We start from the raw sequence: 26,105 nt of genomic DNA, 5'->3' as shown, positions 1-26,105 counted from the left end.
TTTCGTTTACTAATTGCTCTAGTTAAAACAATAGTTATTCATTGCAACACGATGAGATGAAATGATTAAAACTATACATATCTCCTGTCAATTCAGTACGTATATGCTAAAGACGAACCCCTTAACATTAAAAAAAGTTTATTATAATTTTTTTTTTCATAGATACTGACTGGATTCTTGTTTAGAATGAAATACTTTTGACGAACTACAGAATGTTAGTAATAAACAAAAGTAACAAATCAAATAACCAAAAAAAATAGTACTAAGAAACTTAAGACGTACATTTACAAATGCTTTTGCTTCTCTAAAAGGTGCAGCCCTCTCTTTTGCTATAACTTCAAGTTTAAATCTTTCTTGATTATATTCTGCAACTAAGGTAGCCGTTGTTAGCTTTCCAGTTTCACTGATCGCAAATGGATTTGGTACGACGGAACCGGACGATATATTTGAACCACCTCGGTATAAATGTGAAGTAAGTATTGTATAAGATAAAGAACCATTTAATCCGGCATCACGATCAGTAGCCAACAGTTGAGATACAAATTCTCCTGTCCTAGCAGTAACAATAACTCCTAGAATTTAAAAACGCAATTTATAGTTTTTAGCTAATTTTTTAATCTTTGTAGAGAAAAGCAAATCAATGTAAACAAAACACAAAATAAAAATGAACAATACCTGCAAAATATTCGCTATTTTGGAAAATAGGTGCATTATCATTTTCATCTAGTACATGAATTTTGATATGAGTTATTGTTTCGCTGGCTTTTAACTCCTTAAAATCTAATTTGTCCTAAAAATAAATGCAACTATTAAAAAACAAAAACATCGATAAAAAAAATAAAAAATCGATAAAATTTAAAATTTACGAAATAACAATTTAGATGTAATTATAATATCTTTGGCATATGGTTATTCTATTTTTGCTTGACGAATTTAAACGAAATCCTTTCAATAATCTATAAAATTCAAAGTAATCGTTATTTTTTTTTCAGTCTCGTGGCTTAACGTGCGATTACAATCTGGTCTTCGATCTTTTAGGACTTTTGAAACATGCTTTTTAACAAATTTTTATATAGTGTTACGGTTATGAAGCATCGGGATACGCTTAACTTTAAAGTGTCATTTCGGAGTAAATTAATGTTTTGTAAAAATTTTTAAATGTAAATTAATGTTACAGAGTTATGTGCACCTTCACTTGTTTTTTGTTTCGATGACACCCTTCTAAAAATTAAAGAATGTTTCACTACTTGTGTCACTTTGGTATAATTGATTGATTCATAATTTCAAAATTTGCCAACTTTTAACGAATAAACAATTAATCAAAAGTATTTAAGTAGATCTCACCTTAGCTGAATAATAATCAGGATCATTGGTTGCTTTTACAAATAAATCGTAAGTATCTCTTTCTTCTCTGTCTAAAGTGGCATTGGTGGTAATGGTTCCATCAATGCGATCAACTAAAAACAATTTCTCTTCATTATCTCCTAATAAATAATAATACACTCTGGCATTTTCCCCTTCATCTTTATCTACAGCTTCAATTCGACCTAAAAATGAAAAATTGAAGGCATTCAACTAAATTATAAAACAAAGTATGAATTACTAAAAATATCATTCAGAAACCTTACCTATTCTTGAATGTGGTGGCGAATTTTCTTTGACATAAAATATTACTGACTCTTTACTAGAAAATAAAGGAACATTGTCATCGCTATCTTGCAGAACAATTGTGAGAAATCGTAGGGTTTCGTACCAGGTTGGTGAACCGTGGTCTCTTGCAACCAACACCAACTGTTTACAGAAATTATAAATGAGTGAATTTGTTGAATAAGTGCAGAAAAAAGTATATTGATTGAGCCTTAGTTCCACAAGCAAACGATATATAATAAGTTAAAAAAAGAAGTCTTATTAAAACTGTCCGGTTGATCGTCAAAAACTGCTCGGAAAAACATCCAACTTGGGCCATTTTTTTTTCTCTTTTTCTATAAAAGAAGAAATTCCAAAACTTTCTTTAAAATAAAAATCAAATCCTCCTTTATAACTGTATTTTTTTGTAAAAACCAGATCTAATAGATTTCGATAAAAAAGGTGCCAAAAATGGGGAAAACTGCATTTTCAGAAAATGTTCTTGTTGATCTTCTTTTTACATTTTTTTTTTTTTTTGTAAAGAACGTAGGGCCTAAACGCGTGAACCGATGTTCATGAATATGGTGTCATTCGATTCAGCATTTTATGTAGATGTGCCATTTAGAGGTTTATCATACATAGACTGGCCACAAAGCCAAATGCGCTACGTTTAATTGTAGATCCCTTAGAATGAAGACGACGTGAAGTGTAAATATGAAGCTGTATGGGGTTTGATGTGGAGGTAGAGTTTGCCATTAGTTGCATTAAACTTAAGCAGTTTTTCCTATCTCTCAAACTTTTCCTAAATCCCAGAATGAATCGCACAAGTATTGGAGTAATTATTTTAAGTGCTGTTCATGTTAATAGATTGGCATATCCACCCTAAGGATAGCCTAATAGTTATCAGGATAGCCATCCTGAGTTCAGAACCGTACGAAATTTCGCTCAAATAAAGAAGTTTTTAAACGCTAAAACTGTGTCGAATAGAAACATTAAATGTACAATAATGACGGAAATACAGGAAGATAAAAAAATTGATGATCTCGAAACACCCAAATTTTGGATGCAATATCTTGTTTTTTATTATTCAGATCCGTACGAAACTTTGTTCAATTAAAGAAGTCTTCAAACACTAACACTGTGTAAAACGTCTTAACCTGAGTAGACAGAATACGATCATTAAAAAGAAGTCGATAAGAGATTCCAACTTCCTGTAAGGCGATATTCTTTATCTCTAATCTTTAGCAACATATTTCATACTTACTAATATTATGTAAAATGATACTTTTGGGAGAAGTATTTAGCTAGAATGATATTTTTCATGTTTATTTATTTCAACGCTAACTTTAATCTAAGCTGTTTGAAATTTAATATTTTTTGAAGCGACCAAAAACTCCGATTTCCGGCTGCTATTTGGGCTTTATCACTTCAAGAATTATACAAGTGAATACCAGAGCAAATTCTGAATGAACTTGCACCCAGATGAAGAAATTAGTACTCACCTGATATGATGATTTAGTTTCCCTATCTAGCGGTACTTTAGCTCTTATTTCGCCAGTCTCCTCATTGATCATAAATTCATCCGTTTCTTGAACGTTTTCATTTTTTACTTTAAAATGATATGTGACTCGTCCATTTTCTCCTGAATCCCCATCCCTCGCTTTTACAGTTAATATATATAGATTCACTTCATTATCATTCTGAAATAAAGTACCTCACAGGATTGTTGTTACATTGTAAAATACATTTAAAAATTAGAAGTAGAAGTAAAAAGTACCTCTTTCACATAAACAGTAGCATTGCGACTTGAAGGTTCAATAAAGGTTGGTTGATTTTGATTAATAGCTCTAACGTTAATGTTAATTTGAGCAGTATCTGTGTGTAGTCCATCGCTGACTTGCACTCCTAAAGTGTATTGAGGAAGCTGGTTTTGCAAAGAAATTCTTGGATACATAATCCCAGTGACAGGATCCAAAGTGAATACTTCTGTTAAAACAGTTTGGAAAATACTTTTAAATGAAATTAAAATTCAAAACTAAAAGACTTTCTGAAAGTATAAAACTTACCTCCAATATTTCCAGACACAATTGAATAGGTTAATTTACTCGTTATATCACTATCCTGTGCTCTAAGCTGAAGAATTGGTGCGGGCGGTGATAAAGGAATGCTCTCTACTATATTTACCGGATATTCATGTTGAGAAAATATTGGCGGACTGTCATTAACATCTTCAATTTTAATATGAACCTAAAATTACATAAAAATAATTTTTTGGAAACTGTAAGATCGGAAGTGTCATTCAAAAAAAAAAAAAAAATTATTTAAGGCGCGTCAACATCTGAGGTTATTGGCGCCCGGAGATTTTTCAGTGCACTGCCGGCCTCCGAACAGTGTTCTCTCGTTACAGGCAATACTGTCCCTCAACGGACAGTGAGCTGTAAGAAGCTCCAAGGAAGAGAAAATTTAAGGTCCAGCAGCTGGATTCAAACCCGGGACTTCCACGTTAACCGCATAGCTAATCCCTTCTCTAAGTGTCATGTTGTAAATTAAGTTATCAACAAAAACGGAATGGCATGTATATAAAGGGACATTCTTCCCTTTGAAGAGAAAAATGAAGAGACCAACTTTCTAACATTTGAAAAAGCTAAATGGTAACTCACAAATTACTTTACATTAGCAAATCAAATGAAAGAATTTCTTACAGGCACAATAGCAGATCTTGCTTCATCACCAGGAGCACTATCTATGGCAACCACTTGGACAGTAATTTCATCGTTTGTTTCTCTATCAAGATTGGCCGAGGATAGAATTGATATCTCTCCGGTGTTCTCATCAATTTTAAAATCACTACTTTGCTGGCTTAACCTGTAATTTATTTTACCAGCAAATCCAGCATCATCATCTGTAGCTTCTACTTTACCAATTACTGTGCCTGGTTTTACTGTTTCTTCCGCTGAGAAAGTATATTCAGGCTGGAAAGAATTATTAACTCTTAGTCACAATTGTTAAATGTTTTTAAATGCTAACTTTATTTTGAAGAATCATATTATTTATTTATGATAAATACCTGAGTAAATACTGGATCCATATCATTTATATTAATAACATTGACAATAACACGAGCTGTTGAAGAAAGTTGAGGTACTCCTGAATCATACGCGACGATATTAAAAGAAAGTTTTGGGGTTTTCTCATAATCTAAACGAACTTTTGTAGTCACAACTCCTAAAAAAGCAGATTAAGATAAACAACGTACTGAGAAAGTGTTGTATATTTAAATCGATGACATTCAAATTATATTATTGTAATTACCTGTGATATTATTTATTTCAAAATATTCACTTTCCGGCTCTATAGAATACCAAATACTATTTGAATCTTGATCAGTAGCTGTAAACGTCCCTACAATGGTATTTGGCGGTTGTTCTTCCAACAATTCAACAGTATATGTAGGGTTTGCTACGGTCCAAGGTTTCAAAAATGTAGGCGCATAATCATTTACATCTATTATAGTAATGATAAGTGTGCCTGCATAAACAAATAAATTCATTAAATAGATTACTGAATATATGATAGTACATACATTTCTAAATATTTGAAGACTAGTTCGCCAGTGTCAAATACGTTTCTTTTCTTTAACCATGGCCAGATTTTCGAATTTATTTTATAAAATTATCATTTTTGACGTTTAAATTTTAAAGGGTAAGTTTCTATTCGAACTTGATAAAATCAAACTTTTAGGGCGAAAAAACATCCGAAAACTGACAGATGAAAGGAAAGAAGCTTAATAAAATATGGTGGATGTCTTTATTATGTTGGAACAAAAATATTTAAAGATAAAAGAAATATTATTCTACGAAATTCTATACACATCGAATTCAGAGAATTCCTGGATAAAATAAATACTATAAGTATATGCAACACAATAGACGTTAATGTGAAATTGAGAGGGGGCTTTGGTTTGCATTCCTTTCCTTACGAACAAATGATAATAAACATAAACGAATAAATAATAAGTAAATAAACAATAATAAACGAATAAATAAATAACATCTCAGTCTTAATTCTATTTATTTCAGGCCCTATGGAAATTGCTTGTTGAAAGGGTTGGTATCTTGTATTAAGTATTTTTAAAGTTTATTTTTCAGATGGACTTAACGTCCAGCTAACAAATTAGATGTAATAGATGTTGGGGGGGAAAAAATGTACTAACATTTTTCTAACAAAATAAATAAGTAGTTACAAGTGGACAATATTCACATCTGGGGGGAATATCCCACTTACCAAGCACACTCTCATAGCTACTGTACCCCAAATGCGCTTTTCCTGATACCCGATGAATTCGCTAGGCGAAGCGTTGGTAACTTATAGAAGTAACAATTATAACATAATTGAAAGTTACCGGAGCCTAAAGTGCCTGGTAATATGTATTAAGTCTTAATTCAAGTACTTTGCTATAAATATTCTATCTATTACATTACTCTGCTTATTAATTATAGACATCCCGAATGGCCTAAAAGCAAGGCTACAACCGAAAGGTCACTGACGATTTCTCGTTACTTATTTTTTTTTATATTCGCCCTTTAAATTACATTCGGGGATTTTGGAAAAGCTTGGTTGCTTTTGATTGTAAAGGGCAATGATATTAACAACTCTTTATCAACTGACAAAAAAAGTAATGGTCAAAGCCAAATAAGATGAGCTCATTTTTAACTTCAAAGTTAGAACTAATCATGAAAACTAACCAAGTTCTAATTAATACTAAACGATAAAGCTAAAAAGAATTTACCTGAGCCTTGTTGAGTGGAGGGAGCGGTAATATCTGTAACTAACACGGTGATCCTTACAATGGCAGCAACTTCCCTGTCAAGAGGCCTGGCTACGGTAACAATACCGGTAGCATGATCTACTCTGAAAAATTCCTGAAACAAAGATATAAAATGAACAATTATAACCATTATATTATTTTAAAAAATACATAGTGAAAGAGAGTTTTATAAAAATATATATAGAGAAATAAAAAATACCTTGAAAGTAAAATCAGAGGTAACTTCCTTTCCATTTTTATCAACCGCAGTAATTGGTTCACTTGCAGCATAATTAAGCGCTTCTGGTGAAGAAATATCTAGATCTTTTGCAACTAATGTGTACACAATCTCTCCAACTTTGGCATCTTCTTTTACCTACAGTAAGGCATGCGAGTGTGTCATTTATTTATTTTTATTTTTTAATTTGGACATTACTTGTTCAAGTAGAAAAATTTAATTTGCAATTTGATGCAATCGAAACAAAAATTACCTCAGCACGCTGAGTTGGCGGTGAAAAGTAAGGTATTTTATCGTTAGTATTATCAATTTTTACATTTAAAGTTGTCGTCCCTGTTAGAGCCGGAGTACCTAATGAAACCAAAATAGTTATCGTTCAATTGTTGATCAATTAAGTTTAGTTGTTAATAATATAACTAATAAATTAAGTATAATGTAGTAAATAAACAAAATTGAGATATATATGATTCAATAAAAATTGTCTACCGAAACGTGTTCATCAAAGAAATTTTAATATATAATTACTATACATACATAATAGTTCATGCAATATGAACAATCTCTTTTAAAAAAAAATTATTAAATTTAAAAGATGTACCTCCATCCACTGCTATAATATAAATTGTATAAGATTCTCTTCTGTCGTAATCCAATTTGGATATTACTTTAACAACACCAGTCTTGTTTTCTATTCCAAAATCATCGAATGCTCCTTTTTCTATTTTATAAATTATTTCAGCATTAATTCCTGTATCTGCATCATGAGCGATTACTTTTTCCACTGTTGAACCTAGGTTAGATTAAATGAATTAATAAGACTAAATTAATTCACTGATATACTAAGACTTTAATAAAAGCGATGTTTGTGAAGTAACAAAAGTTTCAGTGTTCTGAATATGATAAGCTAAACCAGACACGCAACATTACCATTAACTACACACCGGCCTCACCTACAGAACTATTGGGGTTACTTAGAAGTCCTCGTTTATTTTTGTGAGAATTAAAAGTCTTTTTTGGATAACTGTTTCATGTTTTCTTTTTTTTCGACCTTTTGACACATGTTTTTTCAGCACATGTTGAAGAAAGACATAAGTGACGTTTGAAAACACAAGTTTACATAATTCTTTAGGATCTATTCTGGGTGTTTCTGTCGCATTAGGTACCCTATAGAAATTCAACCTCATCGGAGTTGGCTTTAGAAAAACCAGTCTGTATAAATTAATTTTTTACGTTGTTAATGAAAACAAGTAGAAAGCTGTTGAATTTTAGCGAACTCTCCGTTAAGTAAAATCGAAGAGAAAAATGTCCTTGAAATTAGAGCCTTGGTTTAAAAAAAGAGGTGATAGAACTTCGTAAAAAAAAGGAGCGCTGATGAAGCTTTAGGAAATAAACCATATAATTAATACTTAATATACTTAATTAGTACATTTTACTAACCAACTGCCAAGTCTTCCGGTATATTAATGGTGTATTCAGTTTGTTCGAAAAACGGATTATTGTTGTTAACATCTAGTACTGTGATTTCAACACTACAATTTGCTTGATATACACCATCTGATGCCTAAAAACAAATTTATTACAATATGTAAATTCTGTAACTGAGTTTGTCATCTCTAAATATTTCTTCAACTTTCTTTTAAAAAACTTTTAAAAAGGAGTTTAAGTAACAGATGCACCCAACTTGTAACTTTTTTTTTTTTTTTTTTTTTTTTTTTTTTTTTTTTTTTTTTGGCGCATCAACAGCTGAGGTCATTAGCGCCCGGAGCTTTTTCCAGTGCACTGCCGGCCTCCGGACAGTGTTCTCTCGTTACAGACAACACTGTCCATCACCGGACAGTGAGCTGTAAGAAGCTCCTAGGAAGAGAAACTTTCTAACTATTATCATGACTTTTGATTTAAATTGATTTAATTAAATAGTTCAAATGCACTAAAAATGAGGCTATAATCAGAACATTTTTCCAACTTACTTGAACGGTCAGTCTTATAGTGTCACTGGTTACATTAGTCATATCTAATCCATTTTTATTTGCCACAAAAATTTCACCAGTTTTAGAATCAATGGTAAATAAATCATTAATGTTTCCGTCAATAATATAATACAATATCTGTGAAGATTTGTCTACATCTCGAGCCTAAAAAAATGTATAAATATATATATATAGATATAGTACAAATGATTCTCAATTTAAAAGCTATTGCTGTAATCATGAACTATGACTTACATGAACTTGTAATGGTGGTTCAAATTTAGCAGATCCTTCATCAATAATTGCTTTGTAAAGACTTGAGTCAAATGTTGGCGGGTTGTCGTTACTGTCAGTTAATGTTATCTGCAGAGGAACTACAGTACTATGACCAGTTCCTTCATCATCCGTCGCCTGGACAAATAAACTATACAGTAAGACAAAGTACAAAATAATAAAATTGAAAATTATAAGAACATTAGATTGCAAAGTTTAAGTAGAAGAAATTAACCTATAAAGAATATCAAGGAGGGAAAGAATCTAAAGCGTGAGTACTTCCCAAATGTTTATAAAAAATATTGACAAACAGGAAGGTTATCATTATAATTTGATCAATAGTTAATATGAGATTTTTGGTTTAACTGAAGGATTTTTTTTTTTTGTTTGGTCCATTAATTTTTACTCAAGAATTATCAAAAGTAGTTTTCAGATTGCAATCTAATTCCAAAAAACTTAAGAGGATTGGGCAGAGGAAAAAGCGATATTTAGATTTAATCAATAAAACCTGGACTTCATTTTATAGCTAAAAAAAATAATAGAAAAAATATGAGGTAGACGAGGAAGCTTAAAATTGTTTTCTTAGACCTAAAAGCTTGTTCGAAATCCTTTCTAGAAAAATTAAACGAGAAAAATAATGTGATGTTGAAATCTTTCAAACAAGCAGAATTTACATAACTCGCAACGATGAAATGGAGATTACCACTTAATTCAGTTCTAATCCAATATCGATTTTACAAGTGACAAGTTTAATGGCAAATTTCACTTTTTACCTGGTAAGTGAGGTAGTAAACAGGTTCTGTTTCAAAATCTAGACAATGTGGAGAACCGGGTGATTCACAAGGAGCTACAGTAATTAAACCACTTTTCTTGTGTACATTAAATCTAAATTAAAAACAAAAATTAAAGTAATTATGCAAAACAGGTATTTTTAACTACGATATTCTTTTATTTGCTTTTAATTGAAACTTACTTTTCTGCACCATGTCCTATTAGATTATAGACAATGCCCTTACTTCCAAATACTCCTGTATCACTGTCGCTAGCTGTTATTATAGTGACTAGATCGCCTGGCAATGCTGTTTCTTCTACTGATGCACTGTATGCTTCTACGTCAAACTTTGGTGAATTATCATTGGCATCTGTGATTTCAATCGTGACTGTAGCTGTGGAAGATAATTTCTGCTGTGTTTCTGTTTCTTCAGCTATAACCTGAAAATATATTACGTCAAAACTTAACCATGAAATACATACATTTCAAAAAAATGTAAAATTTTCTGCTTAAATTGAATTATCACACAGTTTGTAGCTTATATTAAAATAAAATGCTCCGTTACTAATTTTTTTAATACGATTACGTTTCAGGGCAGAAAAGGCAAGGTAAATATGCAATGGCTCAAGTTCTCTTGCCGTTGCTAGCCGTGATGTAACTACCAAGTAAGCATAGGACTGAGGGAGGAAAATGAACGATACCTGCACTTAATCTAAACAGCATCACTAAATGAATATTAAGTCTATTTGGTAAACAAATCTTAATGGATGGCTGAAGAAAACTATTATAATATGAAATACCATGCAGAAAGAGTTCTCATTTTTGTCAATCACTTAAAATACGCGCTAGAAATTGCATTGTTAGCTGTCGGGTTTCTATTAATAAACAAGATTTAATCATGTTATTTTATTGGTTCCTGCAAAGCGTGATAAATATTATAAGAATCCATTAAGTAAACATTTTTGGTCATGGGCATTGCTTCAGCGTACTTGAAACCGATGAAATTTCAGGAACGAGAATTGCTACTGGGAAAGAATTTTCCGTTGGGCCAAGAAACCAAAGTAATCAAAACGTTGGTATCGAATTACGAACATTTGAACATACCATTCAAAGTTCTGGATAGCCAAGTAATTGATTTTCGTGCATTGTGTTAAATATTGCAAAAAATAAATTAACTTTCCACCCAAAAAGTGGCGTTGTGATGCTGCAACTTAAATTCCCAGCAAAAATTTTTGTCTTGCCTCCCCTTTGAAGATTAGATTTAGCTTAATACTTAAAAACTAATCTCCTTTTTATCTCTATAATTATATATTACGTCACAATAAGCTCTCTGGGTCACCGGCTTTTTTATCCAAATCGCGAGGAATCTATCTCAGCAAATGTAAATTTCAGTGTAAATGAATCTTACCAAAACAATGAACTTCCTATTATTTGGATTTTCATAATCCAAAGGACCATTAACTATGCGTATACTAACAGCTGTCGAACCTGAACCAGTGGTTGGTTCCACTGCAAAAGCTCCAGAAACATCTGATAAGCGTAAAGCAAATTTTGAATTTACACCCTGAAATAATTTCAATTTGATCAATACATTTATTTTATTTATTTAACCTCTTCCCCAAAATTACAAATATTTCTTAAATGCTTACTATGTCAGGATCAGTGACAGTCATATTAAGATTAGGTAAAGGAGTATCTATTTGTATATTTTCTGAAAGTTTTACGTGATATTCTCTTTGATTAAATTGCGGAGGTTCATCGTTAACATCTTTGATTGTAACAGAAGCCATTGTTGTACTAGTTGTTAAAGGATCATTTCCAGGTACACCATCTACGATTTCTCTCGCCTGTAAGTAATTTTTTTAAGTAATAATAATAAGTTAAAAAAAATGAATTATCACAAAGTTCAAATATTAAGAATATTTATTCACTCGGATAGTAAGCGTTAAAATGCCAGTAGACTCTTGAAGAGCTTCCCTATCGAGAGGTTTAGCTGTTCTTAATTCTCCAGTTTCACTGTCCAGAAGAAAATAATCTAATGGATCTGTAATTAATACATTGAATGATTAAGTTTTTAATTAAATTTAATCCCTTTATTCATTTTATCTTTACTTTTTAAATTAACTTACTTGTCAGGAGATCGTACACTATTTTTCTAGGTACACCTCTGTCACCATCTTTAGCATGTACAGTCATGACTAGAGTTCCTATTGGGTCATCTTCTTCGATAACTCCTGTTAGAGAACCTTGAAATGCAGGAGGTGAATCTTGAACGTCCCCAACTTTTATTTCCATGCCGGTAGTTGCGTTATGCGTGCCATCCTTAAAAAAAAGTCGCCAAAACGTTAAGCATTTATGGGACTCCTTTGAAATGATCTCATATATTTGATCTGCATCAACTCACAGTTGCAATTAAAAGTAGTTGATAAAACTGTCTATCCGAAAAGTTTAGTTTATCTTTTAGAATGATACCTCCATAAAAACTCTGTTGGCTCGAGTTCCAGGAAACAATTTCAAATTTCTCACAAGCGTTTGGGAACTGAAAATTTTGTTAATATTAATAAATATCTTTAAACAAAACGAAATTCGAGAACTTCCTGCCAATGTCCTAACTAGGTATGTAGCAGGTGGCGCTTCGAACGGTTAAAACTAAACTATTCCCTAAATAGCTGTGTAGCAGGTGGCGCTTCGAACGTTAAAACTAAACTACTCCCTGAATTAGGGAAACTAGGGAAATAAAATATATGGCATTAATACCTGTTCATAATCTTTACAATACACTTCTAAATTTTCGCCAGTAAAGTCGTTATCTTCAACAGAAATATCCCTAAATATTGTGCTTCCAACTGGAGTGTCTTCGGTAACTAATGTCACATAAGGAGTCTGAAATTAATTTACTTTTTTTTAAATTTCATTAAACAATTAGTGACACATTACGAAAAAGTGTAATTGCTTACATTTTGAAAACTTGGTGGGTTGTCATTTACATCAGCAATAATAAAAGATACTGGAATTTTAACTAAATTATTTACATCGTCTTCTAAAGTGACATAAAACCTGAGAGTATCGGTCACCTGAAATATTGTATAAAATTACAAATCTTAATAAACATTCAAAAATGACTACCAATAACTCTAATTTGAATTAAATTCCCCAATAAAGCGCACTACATAATAGCTGACTTTTACCAAAGAAACCTATAAATAAATGAACGTTGTTTACCATATTAATATACAAGTAATTCAAAAATTCCAAACTGAAACTTTCCAAAGCGTTTAATTATTTTTTATTTTTCAAGAAAATGTAATTTTAAGAAGCACTAGCTGGTTACTGTAGGTAAGCCAATGTCTGCGCAAAGTGATTATGTGGGGTCTACATTATAATAGTTATTGAAAGAGAACAGTTAAAATAATGGGTATACCTCATAATCAAGTGGTTTGACGAGAGTGACTTCTCCGGTCTGTGAATTTACTTGGAACTTATCGGTGCCGGAAATTCCATATCGGACTGTAGCCCCTTCTGGATCGATTCCTTCTAGCGTGCCGACCACACTTCCCACAGGAATGTTCTCCATAAATACAGATTTGTCCAGGTCATGAATGAACGATGGCGGTTGGTTCCCATACACTACGAAATACGTAATAATATTAAATGTTTTGAAATAAAAAATATACAAATTATAAATTATTTAATAAATGTATTTGCTACATTGATATTACGTTCGACATCTCTAGCAAGACAGCAATGAATGAAAGGAACTAAAATTTACAAAGGGTGTAGGAAGAAAAGTTTAAGCGAAGTTGTACACTAGAGAATAGCTTAAAGTTAAAATAGTCTTAGTCATCAGTTAGACTTGCACTAGCATTGAACCCTAAATGTACAAGGCAGAAGCCCTAAAAGAAGAATGGTCTAATTTACCCTAAATTGATGTTACCTAAGACAAAAGCATGAAAAGACTAAGTGAACCTTTGGTTCACGCCAGGCGATTCCTAATTTCTTAAATTGAAATATGTTTATTTGGTTTTTGTTTACCAAAATTTAAAGTAAAATAAATAGAATGTGCATTCTCTTGTCAAAAATACATGTCTACATTCTGCTAAAGCCAAAAATTAGTTATTTATTCGATTTCTGTTCGAAATTAAGTCTCAATTCAAAACCAAGGTTGATGTATTCTCTTTCTCTGATTATTTTGATTTTAATCTACAGCATTTCCCATTATCTTTCCCGTTTTCTTTTCCTAACAATATCCCTTCTTGCACCTATGAGTTTTTCTCACATTGGTAAAAGAACGTTGGTGTTTTAATTTCACTAGAATTCTCCAAATTTTCATTTGATTTAATTTTTGTCCATCACAATAATTATTTGGAGGTGCTATTTTGTAATGAGAAAAACTTAAATTAAATTATGCATTTTTATAATTTCCAAAAATAAAAGCGCTGATTAAAGATTCAAAAAAATAGTTTTCAATTATATTCCAGTGGCACTTGATCTGTACAAACTTATTAACCTCCTTATTAAAACACTTAGATGATTTTAAGAATCTCAGTGTATAGAATTCAACCAACATACCTCCAATAATTCCAGCAAGTAGAACCCATAATGATGCTAGAAATATCTTTTCCATTCTGCATCTCCTGAAACATATAAAACAGATATTTTACTTACAGATTATTGTTATCTAATTTTTAATTTTAAAGCTGCGCCTTTTAATAATTTATAATGAAATTTTATCGGCACAATTATTCAGCAGGTGAAGAAACACTACCTTAACTAGATGAGAGCCTCTCAGACAACACCAATAGAGATGACATTTAAGTGTCATCTGTGTCAACTAAGAAAATGACTTCCTTACAAAGGTCAGGGTTATCAATTATGAGGACTTTTTAGTTTTTTTATTAGAAGCTGTAAATGCTTCTAATTTTCCACAAGTTCTAGTATTTAATGAATAGATTACACAAGAAGTAAATAATAATTTTAAGAATAAAATTTATTCTAAAATAGAAATTATTATAAAATAGAAATTTGGTATGGTGAGTAAAATCTATGAGTTTTAGTATTCTTGTCAAATTTTCCAAAATTGATTTTACACTGGAAATATAGATTTGAAGCTTTTTGAAACATGATAAAAGAATTTTGGTGTAAATACAAAAAACTACAAACAAAAAACCTGACGAATTTGTCAATTTGCTGTGGTTAAAATTCTGAATTATTTTTTTCCAGCGCTTGAGCAGAAAGTGACAGAAGGGTATAAACTACTTCATACTTTGGTCGATTACTAAGATATCACTAGTTTGTGATATTACTTCGGAACCGTGGAAAGTACTAAGCAAGAAAATAATCAGAGAAAATATCCTAGAACTGATAAAAAGAAACGTTCTTACCAGAGACTTATAAGAGAGGGATTGCGCAATAAGCCTCGTTAGGATGGTGCCGCGGTTGTAAAACTCTCTCCCAGTTCTTATTTGATCTAAGGGACCACGACACATATCTTTCTGCTTAAATACTAATTTAAAAATTTGAAGCGACCTCAATGCTCTCTTTAACTTCAGTAAAATTCCGAGTTTCAAGAGAATTTGACCACTGAAAATTTCACACTTTTCTTTTCTAACCTTAAAAATGAACATGCCAATTCAAATATTAATTAAGTTTCCAATCCATAAATCAAATACATAAAAAATAAATCATTATTCTTGTGAAGACACTGTTCCTGCTACAGCCACGCCACGCCTATACTGGTTTTAGGTCAGATCATGCAATCTTTGTAGCACCTACACAGTTCAGAACTTTTAACATAATCAGATAATCTGTGTACAAATTCAGATAGAATGAGTACTAACTATTGCTTAACTTTTGTTTCAGAAACTATATGTAAATAAAAAAAAGAAAAAAGAAAAGAACAATATAGATGTAATGATAAGCTTAGATTACGAATAACTTTATAAAAAAAGCTGATGAATTCCTGTGGAAACTGTGTGCGAACAGGCTGGAATAAAACTCGCACAGTTAAATGTTAACTATTTATAACTGAATTGATTATTCAATTATAAATAGTTAAATAGTTACGCAGGATTTATAATAAGCAAATATTTCGAATAAGATATATACGCAAAAAAATCTATCACTGTAGTTTGGAAATTATTTTTTTACTAACAAAGATTCGACAGTTGAAAGTCAAATGTGAAGCCTTAAAAAAAGTGTAAGAATCGGTATATGTAGACAAAAAAAAGGTTTCTGACAATTATCTTTTGAAGTTGTAATGGAAAGAAATAGAGATTGATTATCTTAATTAATTGCAAATGAAATGAGAAAGCATTGAAATGCGAATAAAATTGGCAATTAGTTTCTTCGTCATTTATTAGTTGAAAGACGATAAGCGCAAGATTATAGCGATGCTGGAAATACAACAAGGAACCTGAAATAAAAATATTCTAGCTGGGCCGAGTAATATAAAAACTAATTACATGACCTCTGACAACTTTAGGTTGAAGACAATGAAGTAAAGTTAACGTTCTCCAAAATAAAGAACTAATAAAAGACGCAAATCTGGGTCAAATCCAGCTTCCAGTCCAATATGGATTAATATGACAGTTTAAGTGAACGTTTGTCTCCCTACAATCCAAAATTAGTCTGTTTACTCACTTTTAAAAATAATTAATAATTAAAGCTCAAATTAATGTTTCTTAGTTCTACCACACGCATAGTTTTAAACAGAACAATGCAGTCGAGAATAAGAGAGATAAAAGATTTTTTAGGAGATTGAGAACTTAGTAACCTTTCATGTTTGAAGAAATTTGGTCACAAAGGTCAACCTTCTTTGCTTCCTACACATTGAAAAAGTATTGTTAATGTGTCACCATAGTTCCTGGGAAGAAGATTCTCCAAGCTAGATACAAATGCAAGACATCTTCCAAAACCAGTTCAAAAGTAATGTTGTCCGCTTTGATGTGATAACGTTGCAGACACTACCTTCCTCGACTGTTCACTCAATAGTATTTAATGACATCTAGTTCTCCTATTAATGTGAACAGCTGATAAAGAGGAAGTAGATAATATTAGGGCGGGAGTGAGAAAGAACACTAAACGCACATGTCAGGTATGACAAGGTGTGCGTGTGCATTAAGTTAACGGTACCAAGGTCATTTTACTATGCCCTAATTTGCTACATGTTATCATTTATAATTCTTTTAATATATGTATATTAGTTTGAGCCCCTATTATTGCAAGAAATTATTTATTACAAATATTTCCTTCTAGAATTACCGTTTCTTTATCATTATTTAAAAAATAATATACAATAAAAAGCATAGGATAATAGGACATAATTTGAGGAGACACATGGGTTGATAGAGTGTATTTCAAATTGTTGCAGTTTTTTAAAAACCTAAAGCCCTTTGAGTGAAAAACAATTTTTTTTTTCAATTTTTTTCTCCAGCCCTTTAAGAATTTATTCTTTCATGCTAGAACATGTATGTAAAGACAAATAATTAATATTTTTTAGGATAACAGCTAAAGACGGTCTAAACAGCCAGTTTCTTCCTTGGCCTCAAAAAAGCTGCAAAAGGAGCATTAAATTTGTTCTAGTCCTGAATTGAGAATCACTTCGATTGTAAAACCTCTGGAGCATTCAATATGAACAACTGATTTATTACAAAACAAGGAACATCCTGAAGGATGCAAGTCGTCTTTTCATTATTACAATTTACGGAGAGCAATTGCATAAGAGCACAATTTCCAAATTTAAATTTTCGTTTTGGAGAGCTTATTTCTAAGACCTTTTCATTCTACAAATTGTACTGTTAGAGAAAAATAGCCTCCGAAGTATATGCGACATCAGATGCAGTTGTTCGACGAAAACTCTCAGAAAAAATAGATGTAAGATAATTTCTATTTAAAAATCATAAATCTGTTAAATACAAATTAAAATAAAGAAGTCACGAGTTTATTTTAAAACATTGCAAACAGTTGTTTATCTCTTGTAATTGATGACAGATGAAAATTCCAACCAACCATTCTCTGACTCTCAATGTTATATCATTCATACAGTGTCTCGTTTAAAACGTTACAACTAAATAACCGTGTAAAACATGTTCAAAGGAGGAAATTTTTTATTTATTGATGTTTAGTTTCTCTAAGAGTAAAGATTAAGTTCGGGTTTGTTTTCTAACTTGAATCTTTACCGAAAAAACCATAAATGACTTAAAAACTAAAAGTTCAAATTTAATGTTTTATATACTTACATATTTATTTTTTCGTTTTGGGACTTTATAATTGTTTTAAATAAAAATCAACTAAATGAAGTGTTTTTTTTTTTTGCTGTTTCAATCGGTTTGATGGGACCAAGTAGAAATATGAAGTTTCATCATTTTACCACAATTTGCTTTTCAGATATTGTTAAAAAAACTTATGCTAATTTCACAATATACTTGTATTTATAATATTAACCAACCGAATATTTCCTTAGAATATTGGCATGACCAAAATACTTCCCTTATCTAGAAAGAGAAAATAAAATAGGAGTGCCAGGTATTTTAAATGTTTTATACAAATATTTCCAAAAAGTTTTTACACTATTTTATTCGTTTTTGTGGTAGTAAAATTAAGTAGATTAGGAGTAAAGAAATATATCCTAAACTTCCACATTTAAATAATTTTGAGCAATACTTCTATCATCCAATGTTAACAGGAATAAAAAAAAAATGATCGTAGCGCTTCATATTGGCACAGATAGGATAAAGGAGAGTTCACAATAGAAATCTGTGAGGTATTGTTAGAGCAATATTAGCTCACAGGGTCAAATCAGATTGTCTACGACTGTAGCAAAATCAGCTATAGTGATATTTCCACAAACAAAAATAAATAGTAATCTAACCCAAAATTTAGTTACCATAAGGATAGTAAACTTAAATTATGTATGAAAAACTGAATAATCTACCAGTAAAGTGTCCTAACGGCAATTTCTAAACCTAAACAATGCACGCCTTTCTTTTCTTCTGGTACAAAGTCTAAAACTTTCTCTGTTGGTCGACGATCTCACCTCGGTACAACACCGCGTATCAAGACTTCCTGACCATAGAATATACAGACAGTTTTGTTAAATGAAACAGGTAAATTTGTAAACATATCTTTGATTTCCAGCCAAGATATTTCGAATATGAGTAGAGAGAGAAATAGAATTTCTAAAAATTAAGATAAAAAGTGTATTATTGCTTGAAGTTTAGACAAAAAAAAATACTAGTCTACAGTTGAATGACTGTTTGTAGTGAGGATGATCTGATAATTGTTCAATATAATGAGTTTAATGATCTGAAACTGATACCATTAATGAGTTGCTAATTTTGCCTTGGAAATATTGGGCTTGATCACTTCATCTTACAACACTGGCTCAACAGAAATATTAAACTTGCAGAACGACTGGGAAATTAACTGAATGGTTTTGTAAGGATTGGTGGAAAAAACGATTACTGCTTCAGGAATCTTAAGAGTCACCCAGCTGTTTTTACACGAAATGCTGCAAACGAAACGAAGGGTCTGTGGGTATCCAAAGTCAACTTATGGTTTTTTTAAATTATTTAGTGATTGGTAACAAAGTTCAGTTGTAGCTAGTTTCTTAAAATAATATTTAAACGATGCATAACGTACTTTATAATTTATCGCGACTAATTAATATGTTACTAAATTGTTGCCTCCTAAACGAGGAATGATTTTAACTTCTTTTTTTTTAATTTAACAAAAAAACTCTAATGAACGTCTTAAGTTACTTTAATTTCTTTATTTAATTCTAGAATCATAAAATTATTTAAGAGGGCACTAAAGGAAGAGAAGGTCCTACTAAAAAACAAAAAGGATGTTTCATAAATGAGATAAAACAGACAAAGAGTGCAGGCTGTTTAAGGCCAACCAAAGAAATGTTGAAAGTTAACGGTAAATTTAAAATGACAACATCTTGGAAGTATGTCAGAGTAAATGGTTATATTAAATTTAATCTTTAAAGTTAAAAATAAATCTTGTTAAGTGTTTCCAACGCACGTATATTTTTATTATTTCATTTTATTCTTATACGAAAATTATCTAAAGGAAAGTGAAATGTATTGTCCGGATTTCTTACGATTTGTTTCATCACTTTAATCTGCAAAGATAATTCCATTGCATTATCAAATATAAAAACTCCAAGATTTTCACTAAAAATGGATCTATTTGAGAAAACTTTTTGTCCCTAGTTTTAGAGAATTTTCTTCAATGTAAAAAGTTACTACTAAAATTCTAACTAGTTGCAATTGTGTCAACATATCTAAAGTTAGATAATATATTCAGTTCCAGTATGTAAATGGAGAAGTAGAGGTAAAGGTGTCATCAACCTAACACCTACCATAGAATCGCTCCTCCACTTATAGCAATGAATAAATTGAATAATCTGCCTAAAGACTTTCATAATTTTTGTTAAATGAAACAACCTTACCGTATATGTTCTATGGGTCACTTCATTCGGCATCTTTAATTTTTAAATATAGCATTCTTGCTTCATATTTTGCATTGACACTAAAAGTGAAAACTTCTAGAGCGTGCACAGAGATAGCGTAGCTATCAAAGTATTTTTTTTTTTTTTTTTGGGTATCTGAAGAGAATTCTTCACGAATGAAAGAAATGTGTAGGATATCACAGAATTTATTTTATATAATTTTTTGATGAATTTAACAACTATTCACTGTTGCGACAGAAGTTATTTTAATGACACGTAGTGCAATATCAGATCATCAAGAATTAAGTACAATACAAGCCACTTTGTGCAAAAAGGGCACCGCAAATGTTAAATGCTGACCAAAAAAACATTATGAAAACTAATTTTGCAGGAAAATTTGGACTTCTTTTAATCCAGATTACGATTGATTTTTTGCCTTTAATTCTTACGGCGGATGAAAAATGGCATAAACGAAACACTACCCAAACAAGTGGGCAAAAGCCAGTAGCTCTGTTCCAAAAAAGGATGTAGTCGAAGGTCATGGTTACTGTTTTCTGGGATGCAAATGGGATTATTTTATATTACTGATTGCTATATATAGGGCAAAAAATTCATTCTAGTGTACTGAACCAACTAGATAAAAAAATTCTCGATTGTAAAACAAAGAAAATAATTCCCTGCCCACTAAGGTGATTAACAAAATAAAGTTATGATAATAAAACTAAATTAAATGTGTATGACAGAGTGTGGAAAAGGCTTAGAGTGAGAAAATTATTAGGAAATAATTTAGTGTGAGTTTGAGCGAGAAGTCAACGATTGTGCGAATGAAGCATAAATCATTATTGTAAGGGTACAGAGGTTAAGTGAACTAATTTAGGTTTTTTTTTCATAGTCTAAGGAAGGCTCATGGTACCCTGATAATGTTTTTAATACAATACAATCTGGAAAGTGTGAAAATCATAGGGTTAGAGAGACCATTTCGACAAACATTCTTGCCAAGTTTGAAGGCCTTAACTACTAAAAGTTTCTAAAACCTAGAAGATTAGAAAACACGACATAATTTCATAAAAGAAAAGGGAGTTGAGAGAAATACTAGCCTTGAAGAAACCAAAATAAATGATCGCAATAAAATAAGATCGGAGTTTACCAAAATAAAGTAAAGTGTTCGAACAGATACAAGATCCTCCCACGGTGAACTAGTCCGGAACTCCCACGTGCACACTCCTCTAGGTAGTACTAACAGCTGGCAGCCAGATTGTACGCTCTGAACTTTACATCCTCCAATTTCTTTTGAATTTTTTTTTACAGATTCACTGGAAGAAGAAAAAATGAACCTTCCTAAAGATAAAGACCAGCTGTGAACTTATCGACTTGAAAAATGTTTCATAAGTGGTTAGTTATTTGATACTTCAAAGTAAATAAAACAAATTATTTTTTAAAAAAATTTCTGCCTGACAGTGTAGCTGATTTCCGTCAGCAGTTATCTACGCTGTTAATTCTCTTTTCTCCTTTCAGCAACTGTAGCTCCCAACATTTTTTACATTCTCTTTCTACTGTAAGAAGAGGTTTTGCGATCGATTTCAATTATTAAAATTGTGTTTTCATTAGAAAAATATATTTGATGGTTTCCCGAAAGTGAAGAAAGTTTTTAGAACATTAAACAGCAATACGTGATAAACCATACTCTTCACAAAGAACTGAGCAACCCATTTGTACAACAAACACAAATTATCATAAGTTCCATACAGCTCATTCTACTTGGTAGGCTTTGTATTTGCTCTCACTTCTACTGTCATTACTGATAATCCAACATGTCGACAGTCAGGGCAGTGGCCCTGAGACATCCTTGATTTTTCTTACTTTTAAAAGGATGTATTGTCCATGAAGAACCTTGGCTATCTCAACCTCCTTCTCAACTCTTCTCTGGTCGTAGCCAACTTCCACCAGCGTCTTACAGCCGGCTCCTTTAAATATATTTCTACATTTTAAGAGAGTTCGTACTCTCTTTATCGCCTCTTCCGAGTAGTCTCTTTCCATTCTTGCAAGATGCCCGATCCTACGTACTACGTACGCTTTACGCTAAGATTTAAGTCTAGATTTAGACATAGAGCCTAGGTTTTCATGTGACTCTCTTTCTGTCTGGACCGAACATCTTATTGATTTGTCATGTTTTCCTTCACTTTTATGATAATATTTTGGTTCCAACACGCACTAGAATTTAAATAAATATGTGAACATAATCTATTTAGTCTATCTATTTAGCATTATCTAATTTAGTATTAGGAATAGCTTGATTACAATCTTTTTACGCACACAGTGTTTTTTAACAATACAGAATCATGTTCGGATTGTAATTTTTGCCATATAATATTTTTACTAATCTTTTTTACTCTTCCTCAAAAAATAAAATTATTAAAAAACCTATCAATTGTGTTTAGTAATAAAAAATACAGAAAACTATAAAATAACTCTTTCATACTTTCAAAGAAGAGTTCCAGTAACATATATATTTTTTTTAATTGAAGCACGTAGATTGTGGAAGGCCAATTTCACGGTGGAAGAAAAAAGTGACTTAACCAACAAATAGCGCATTGACAGAATCCACATTTACTATTGGTTTGATCGGGATAAAATGTATGTTATCAATATTTAGCTCATGGAGATTGATTGTTGTAACATAATGTAGGTAAATACAGCAGAATATACATATTATTCTTTTCAAACGTAGCAAATCTACGTTTTATATCAGTCACTAATTATGGTATACAACCATGCCGAAACAATTGGCATATAAAGGCAAGGTTTTAAAAAAATGCACACCAGAAAAAAAAAATATTTAGAAACATATAAAAGAAACAAGGAATACTCACAAATTGTGATATAGTTAAGTTTTGTCTTCTCTGAGTAGTAAATCGCACATACAAATTCAAAATTTGAGATATTGAAGTTCAAAGAGGCCGTTAGGTGAGTAAATAAGTTGGTTCTGGGCCTAGTACTCTGGTGCTTATGTGTACGTTAGTAAATGATAAGATTCTAGGACTTTATTTAAGTGTTTATATCGAAAAAGTAATCGACAAACAGATGCAATATACTTATGTAATATAAATAATTTAATAATATAATTTGTAATGTAGGTGCACAGCTCATTATGCTTCAACAAGTACTGTAAAGATATGCTCCCATTTTCAAAAAAGAGAGCGTCAAACCTAAAGTGGGGTAAAAATTACTCTCCAAAAAAACAAAACAAAAAACAAATGGTACGATAAAAAAACTAATGCTTCATGAAAAGTGAAATCTATGTTAACTGTTAACTTCTGATTGTTTGAGCTCTCAAAATAATGGACATTTCTTGTCACATAAGCTTAATTTGTTTATTTAACAGAACTAAATTCTATTGGCGACTTTCTCTTGTGGACTGATCCTGACAGAGTACGAACTGAAACAGTTATCTTTGCCTTCAGGAAACAGTTACTTTAAAGTAAGTCCGATCTTGGTTCTACTTTGTTGAGCAGAAACTAAAGAAACTTCAAGTGTAGATTGTGCAGCAAACTTAACACTGTTTTTATTTAGACATTTTTTTATTAGTTGTTTCAAATAAAAAACTAGACATCTTACTTTAGAAAATTTTTAGTTTATCTGTGTGATCTTGAAGTTCTTGAAGAAGGACAGTTTGAAGCAAAGAGGTGTCAAACATAAAGAAAATAGATCCTTTTTTGGCCCCAGCCAATAATTGAAGTTTATATTGTAAGCATGGCCTTCCAACTTATTAGAAGATTTTTAAGAAAAATTTTACAGACTTTAAGTGGAGTACAGCTTGATGGTGTAACTTTTGGGATGCTTAGTCAGTGCTGAGAACTATGCGAACAGCAATAAACTTTTGGAAAACAGTTGGTCAAACAATATGAGACAAAAAACCTTCATCAATTTTATTTTTTTTTACATCCTAGTAAATCTGCACCACTTATGTAGTTACATTTCTAACCACGCCAACCAATCGTGAAGCTCCCAATAGGATTGGGGTTCGTAAATCTTTGATAAATAAATGAAACCTTTGAATCACACGCCCAGAAACAGAGACAACGAAAGGTAAATTCTATTATATCATGACTTTACTACAAAAATGTTATCTCATGTTGAAATTGAAGTCATTTGCTTACAATGAAGTAAAAAAAAAATTCAAATTTGTATTCAATAACAAAAATTTACTTTAAACATAAGGTGACATGCTATTAATAGAATTCTAGCAAACTATAGCCAGCTTTCTAATAGAAACACACTTCCTGAATAGATATAGTTATAAAACACAATAGTATAGCACAACTTTACACACTTTAGAACTATTAGTTATAAATAGTTAAAACAGTTTAACTAATGAAATATATTAGCATAACATCAGAAGTTCTGTTTGCTGCTTCAATAACAAAGAAGTACAATGTGTAAATGGAAACAAATAAACTGATGCATCACTATTATAGAGTAAACATTAAGTCAGTCAATTTAAATTACTGTATGAGAAATTACTTTGATGAGAAAACTAGACAGAATTAAGAAAAACTGACATATGATGAAGGAAAAAAAACCTTCCGATTTCTGGGCTTTTTGGCAAAAATAAATTGTTGAAAATGGTCCATTTTTCTTATCATTTGATAGGTAGCGAACATTCCTTGTTTATAAGTTACTTTAGTTACATAAATAGAAATCAATGACTCACCTCTGCTGAAGTTTTTAAGAAGAAACTAGTGTTCGAGAGGTTAATACACAGTGTGTTCTCGTTCCTGAAACACAACCACAAATTAAATTTTAAAAAACTATCAAAAACCATATTGATAAATTAAACGATTGAACATATATGGTACTGCTTGATTTAATATTCTTACAAATGAATGAAATCATATTCTGATAATCATCATTCACCAGCTAAATTTACGATCTAGCCGAAGTGATGATATTTCAGGGGATGAATGATCTTTATAATTTTGTGCTGGTGTATAAGCTAACACTTTCTTTTGTAACAGTTTCGTGGCCCGTTTCATAAACTCGATATAATAAGATTAAAGCCTCGTTTAATTCTTCTGGGATCTATATATAAAAGATAGCAGAGCTAGTAAACATTTAAATTGCAGAAAATATTTCTCACCATGAGGGTAGGAAAGCAAGAAGCTTTATAAGCATGATCGGAGCAGCTGCTATCCCAGCATGTGCATAACACATTTAAAAATGAAAACACATCTAATGCATTAGCTAAACACCTATATATTCTCTGTTCCCCATTACAGCATTCCACATTCCACAGGTTGTCATCCTTGAAATGAATAATTATTCATTCCTCTAATATGTATTCTGTAAGGTGCTAGTTCTTTTCTAGTTTCTAAGCTTTTCAACTAGACTTTATTTAATTAATATTTAGATAAAGAAATAAGAAAAAAAATTAAAATTTTCATCATAAGTTTGGGGTAAACTTGAGGTAGTTAAGGTTTTGTATCAAAATTTTTAGGAATTTTACCTTAATTACAATAAAAATTATATTCTCTTTAATGATGAAATTTTAAAAGAGTTTGTAGTGATTCATGGACAGTTATTTTAAATAATTTACGGAAAAGTTAAGTAAAAAATTTTGTCATCGGTACACTGATACTATTCTCTTGGACCATCATCATAAACAATTAATGTTTCATAAATTTACAAATTAGGAAAATGGACACTAAGTTACTAATTTAGTAAACTTTTTAAATAGGCTGAACGAAAAATAATATCGGAGTCATCTTCACTGGAGTGTTTACGTCAAAATTAAAATAATATCAAAGAGAAAACGTTTTATAAATAAAATATTGTTCAAGGCTAATATTTGTAACAACAGAAGAATTAGTAAACAGATTTAGAAAAAAGTTCGCACGGTATGGAAACCTTATTTATTAAGAAACAATTTAAACTTCTTCCAACTTATTTAAATGCTAAAAAACTTTATG

The 26,105-nt window shown here is 31.1% G+C and overlaps 1 protein-coding gene and 2 long non-coding RNA genes across 5 annotated transcripts in view; 2 read left to right on the top strand and 1 right to left on the bottom strand.

Moving 5' to 3' along the window:
• The window catches only part of Cad87A (cadherin 87A), a 70,902-nt gene that overhangs the window by 5,663 nt on the left and 39,134 nt on the right, over positions 1-26,105 (bottom strand). Inside the window, exons 1-30 of one of the 3 annotated variants that reach the window (XM_074133742.1) lie at positions 25,277-25,342; positions 24,851-24,914; positions 14,253-14,317; positions 13,105-13,310; positions 12,641-12,757; positions 12,441-12,566; positions 12,088-12,222; positions 11,813-12,005; positions 11,615-11,727; positions 11,333-11,530; positions 11,092-11,247; positions 9,885-10,123; positions 9,685-9,796; positions 8,894-9,049; positions 8,639-8,803; positions 8,109-8,232; positions 7,270-7,461; positions 6,925-7,022; positions 6,654-6,809; positions 6,416-6,548; positions 4,939-5,154; positions 4,694-4,851; positions 4,329-4,598; positions 3,693-3,873; positions 3,404-3,612; positions 3,129-3,326; positions 1,629-1,791; positions 1,345-1,547; positions 676-790; positions 283-572 (exon numbers count right to left, since the gene is read on the bottom strand). In XM_074133742.1, coding sequence (XP_073989843.1) covers positions 283-572; positions 676-790; positions 1,345-1,547; positions 1,629-1,791; positions 3,129-3,326; positions 3,404-3,612; positions 3,693-3,873; positions 4,329-4,598; positions 4,694-4,851; positions 4,939-5,154; positions 6,416-6,548; positions 6,654-6,809; positions 6,925-7,022; positions 7,270-7,461; positions 8,109-8,232; positions 8,639-8,803; positions 8,894-9,049; positions 9,685-9,796; positions 9,885-10,123; positions 11,092-11,247; positions 11,333-11,530; positions 11,615-11,727; positions 11,813-12,005; positions 12,088-12,222; positions 12,441-12,566; positions 12,641-12,757; positions 13,105-13,310; positions 14,253-14,307 — 4,677 coding nt within the window. In that variant the 5' untranslated portion in view covers positions 14,308-14,317; positions 24,851-24,914; positions 25,277-25,342. Of the gene's footprint in view, positions 1-282; positions 573-675; positions 791-1,344; positions 1,548-1,628; positions 1,792-3,128; positions 3,327-3,403; positions 3,613-3,692; positions 3,874-4,328; positions 4,599-4,693; positions 4,852-4,938; positions 5,155-6,415; positions 6,549-6,653; positions 6,810-6,924; positions 7,023-7,269; positions 7,462-8,108; positions 8,233-8,638; positions 8,804-8,893; positions 9,050-9,684; positions 9,797-9,884; positions 10,124-11,091; positions 11,248-11,332; positions 11,531-11,614; positions 11,728-11,812; positions 12,006-12,087; positions 12,223-12,440; positions 12,567-12,640; positions 12,758-13,104; positions 13,311-14,252; positions 14,318-16,455; positions 16,662-24,850; positions 24,915-25,276; positions 25,343-26,105 lie in introns of those variants that run through there. The other 2 variants (XM_074133741.1, XM_074133743.1) reach the window with 2 other exon arrangements.
• On the top strand, positions 10,039-10,587 carry LOC141457170 (uncharacterized). The gene is made up of 2 exons (XR_012460224.1): positions 10,039-10,178; positions 10,277-10,587. It is a non-coding gene; the product is annotated as an uncharacterized lncRNA (long non-coding RNA).
• LOC141457171 (uncharacterized) lies at positions 11,392-20,140 on the top strand. The gene is made up of 3 exons (XR_012460225.1): positions 11,392-11,532; positions 14,431-14,539; positions 17,182-20,140. It is a non-coding gene; the product is annotated as an uncharacterized lncRNA (long non-coding RNA).

The sequence above is a fragment of the Rhodnius prolixus genome, unplaced genomic scaffold (assembly GCF_049639745.1).
Source record: "Rhodnius prolixus isolate KJV_2025 unplaced genomic scaffold, Rpr scaffold_10, whole genome shotgun sequence".
Classification (NCBI taxonomy): Eukaryota; Metazoa; Arthropoda; class Insecta; order Hemiptera; family Reduviidae; genus Rhodnius; species Rhodnius prolixus.
This window is presented reverse-complemented; position numbering and strand designations above follow the sequence as displayed.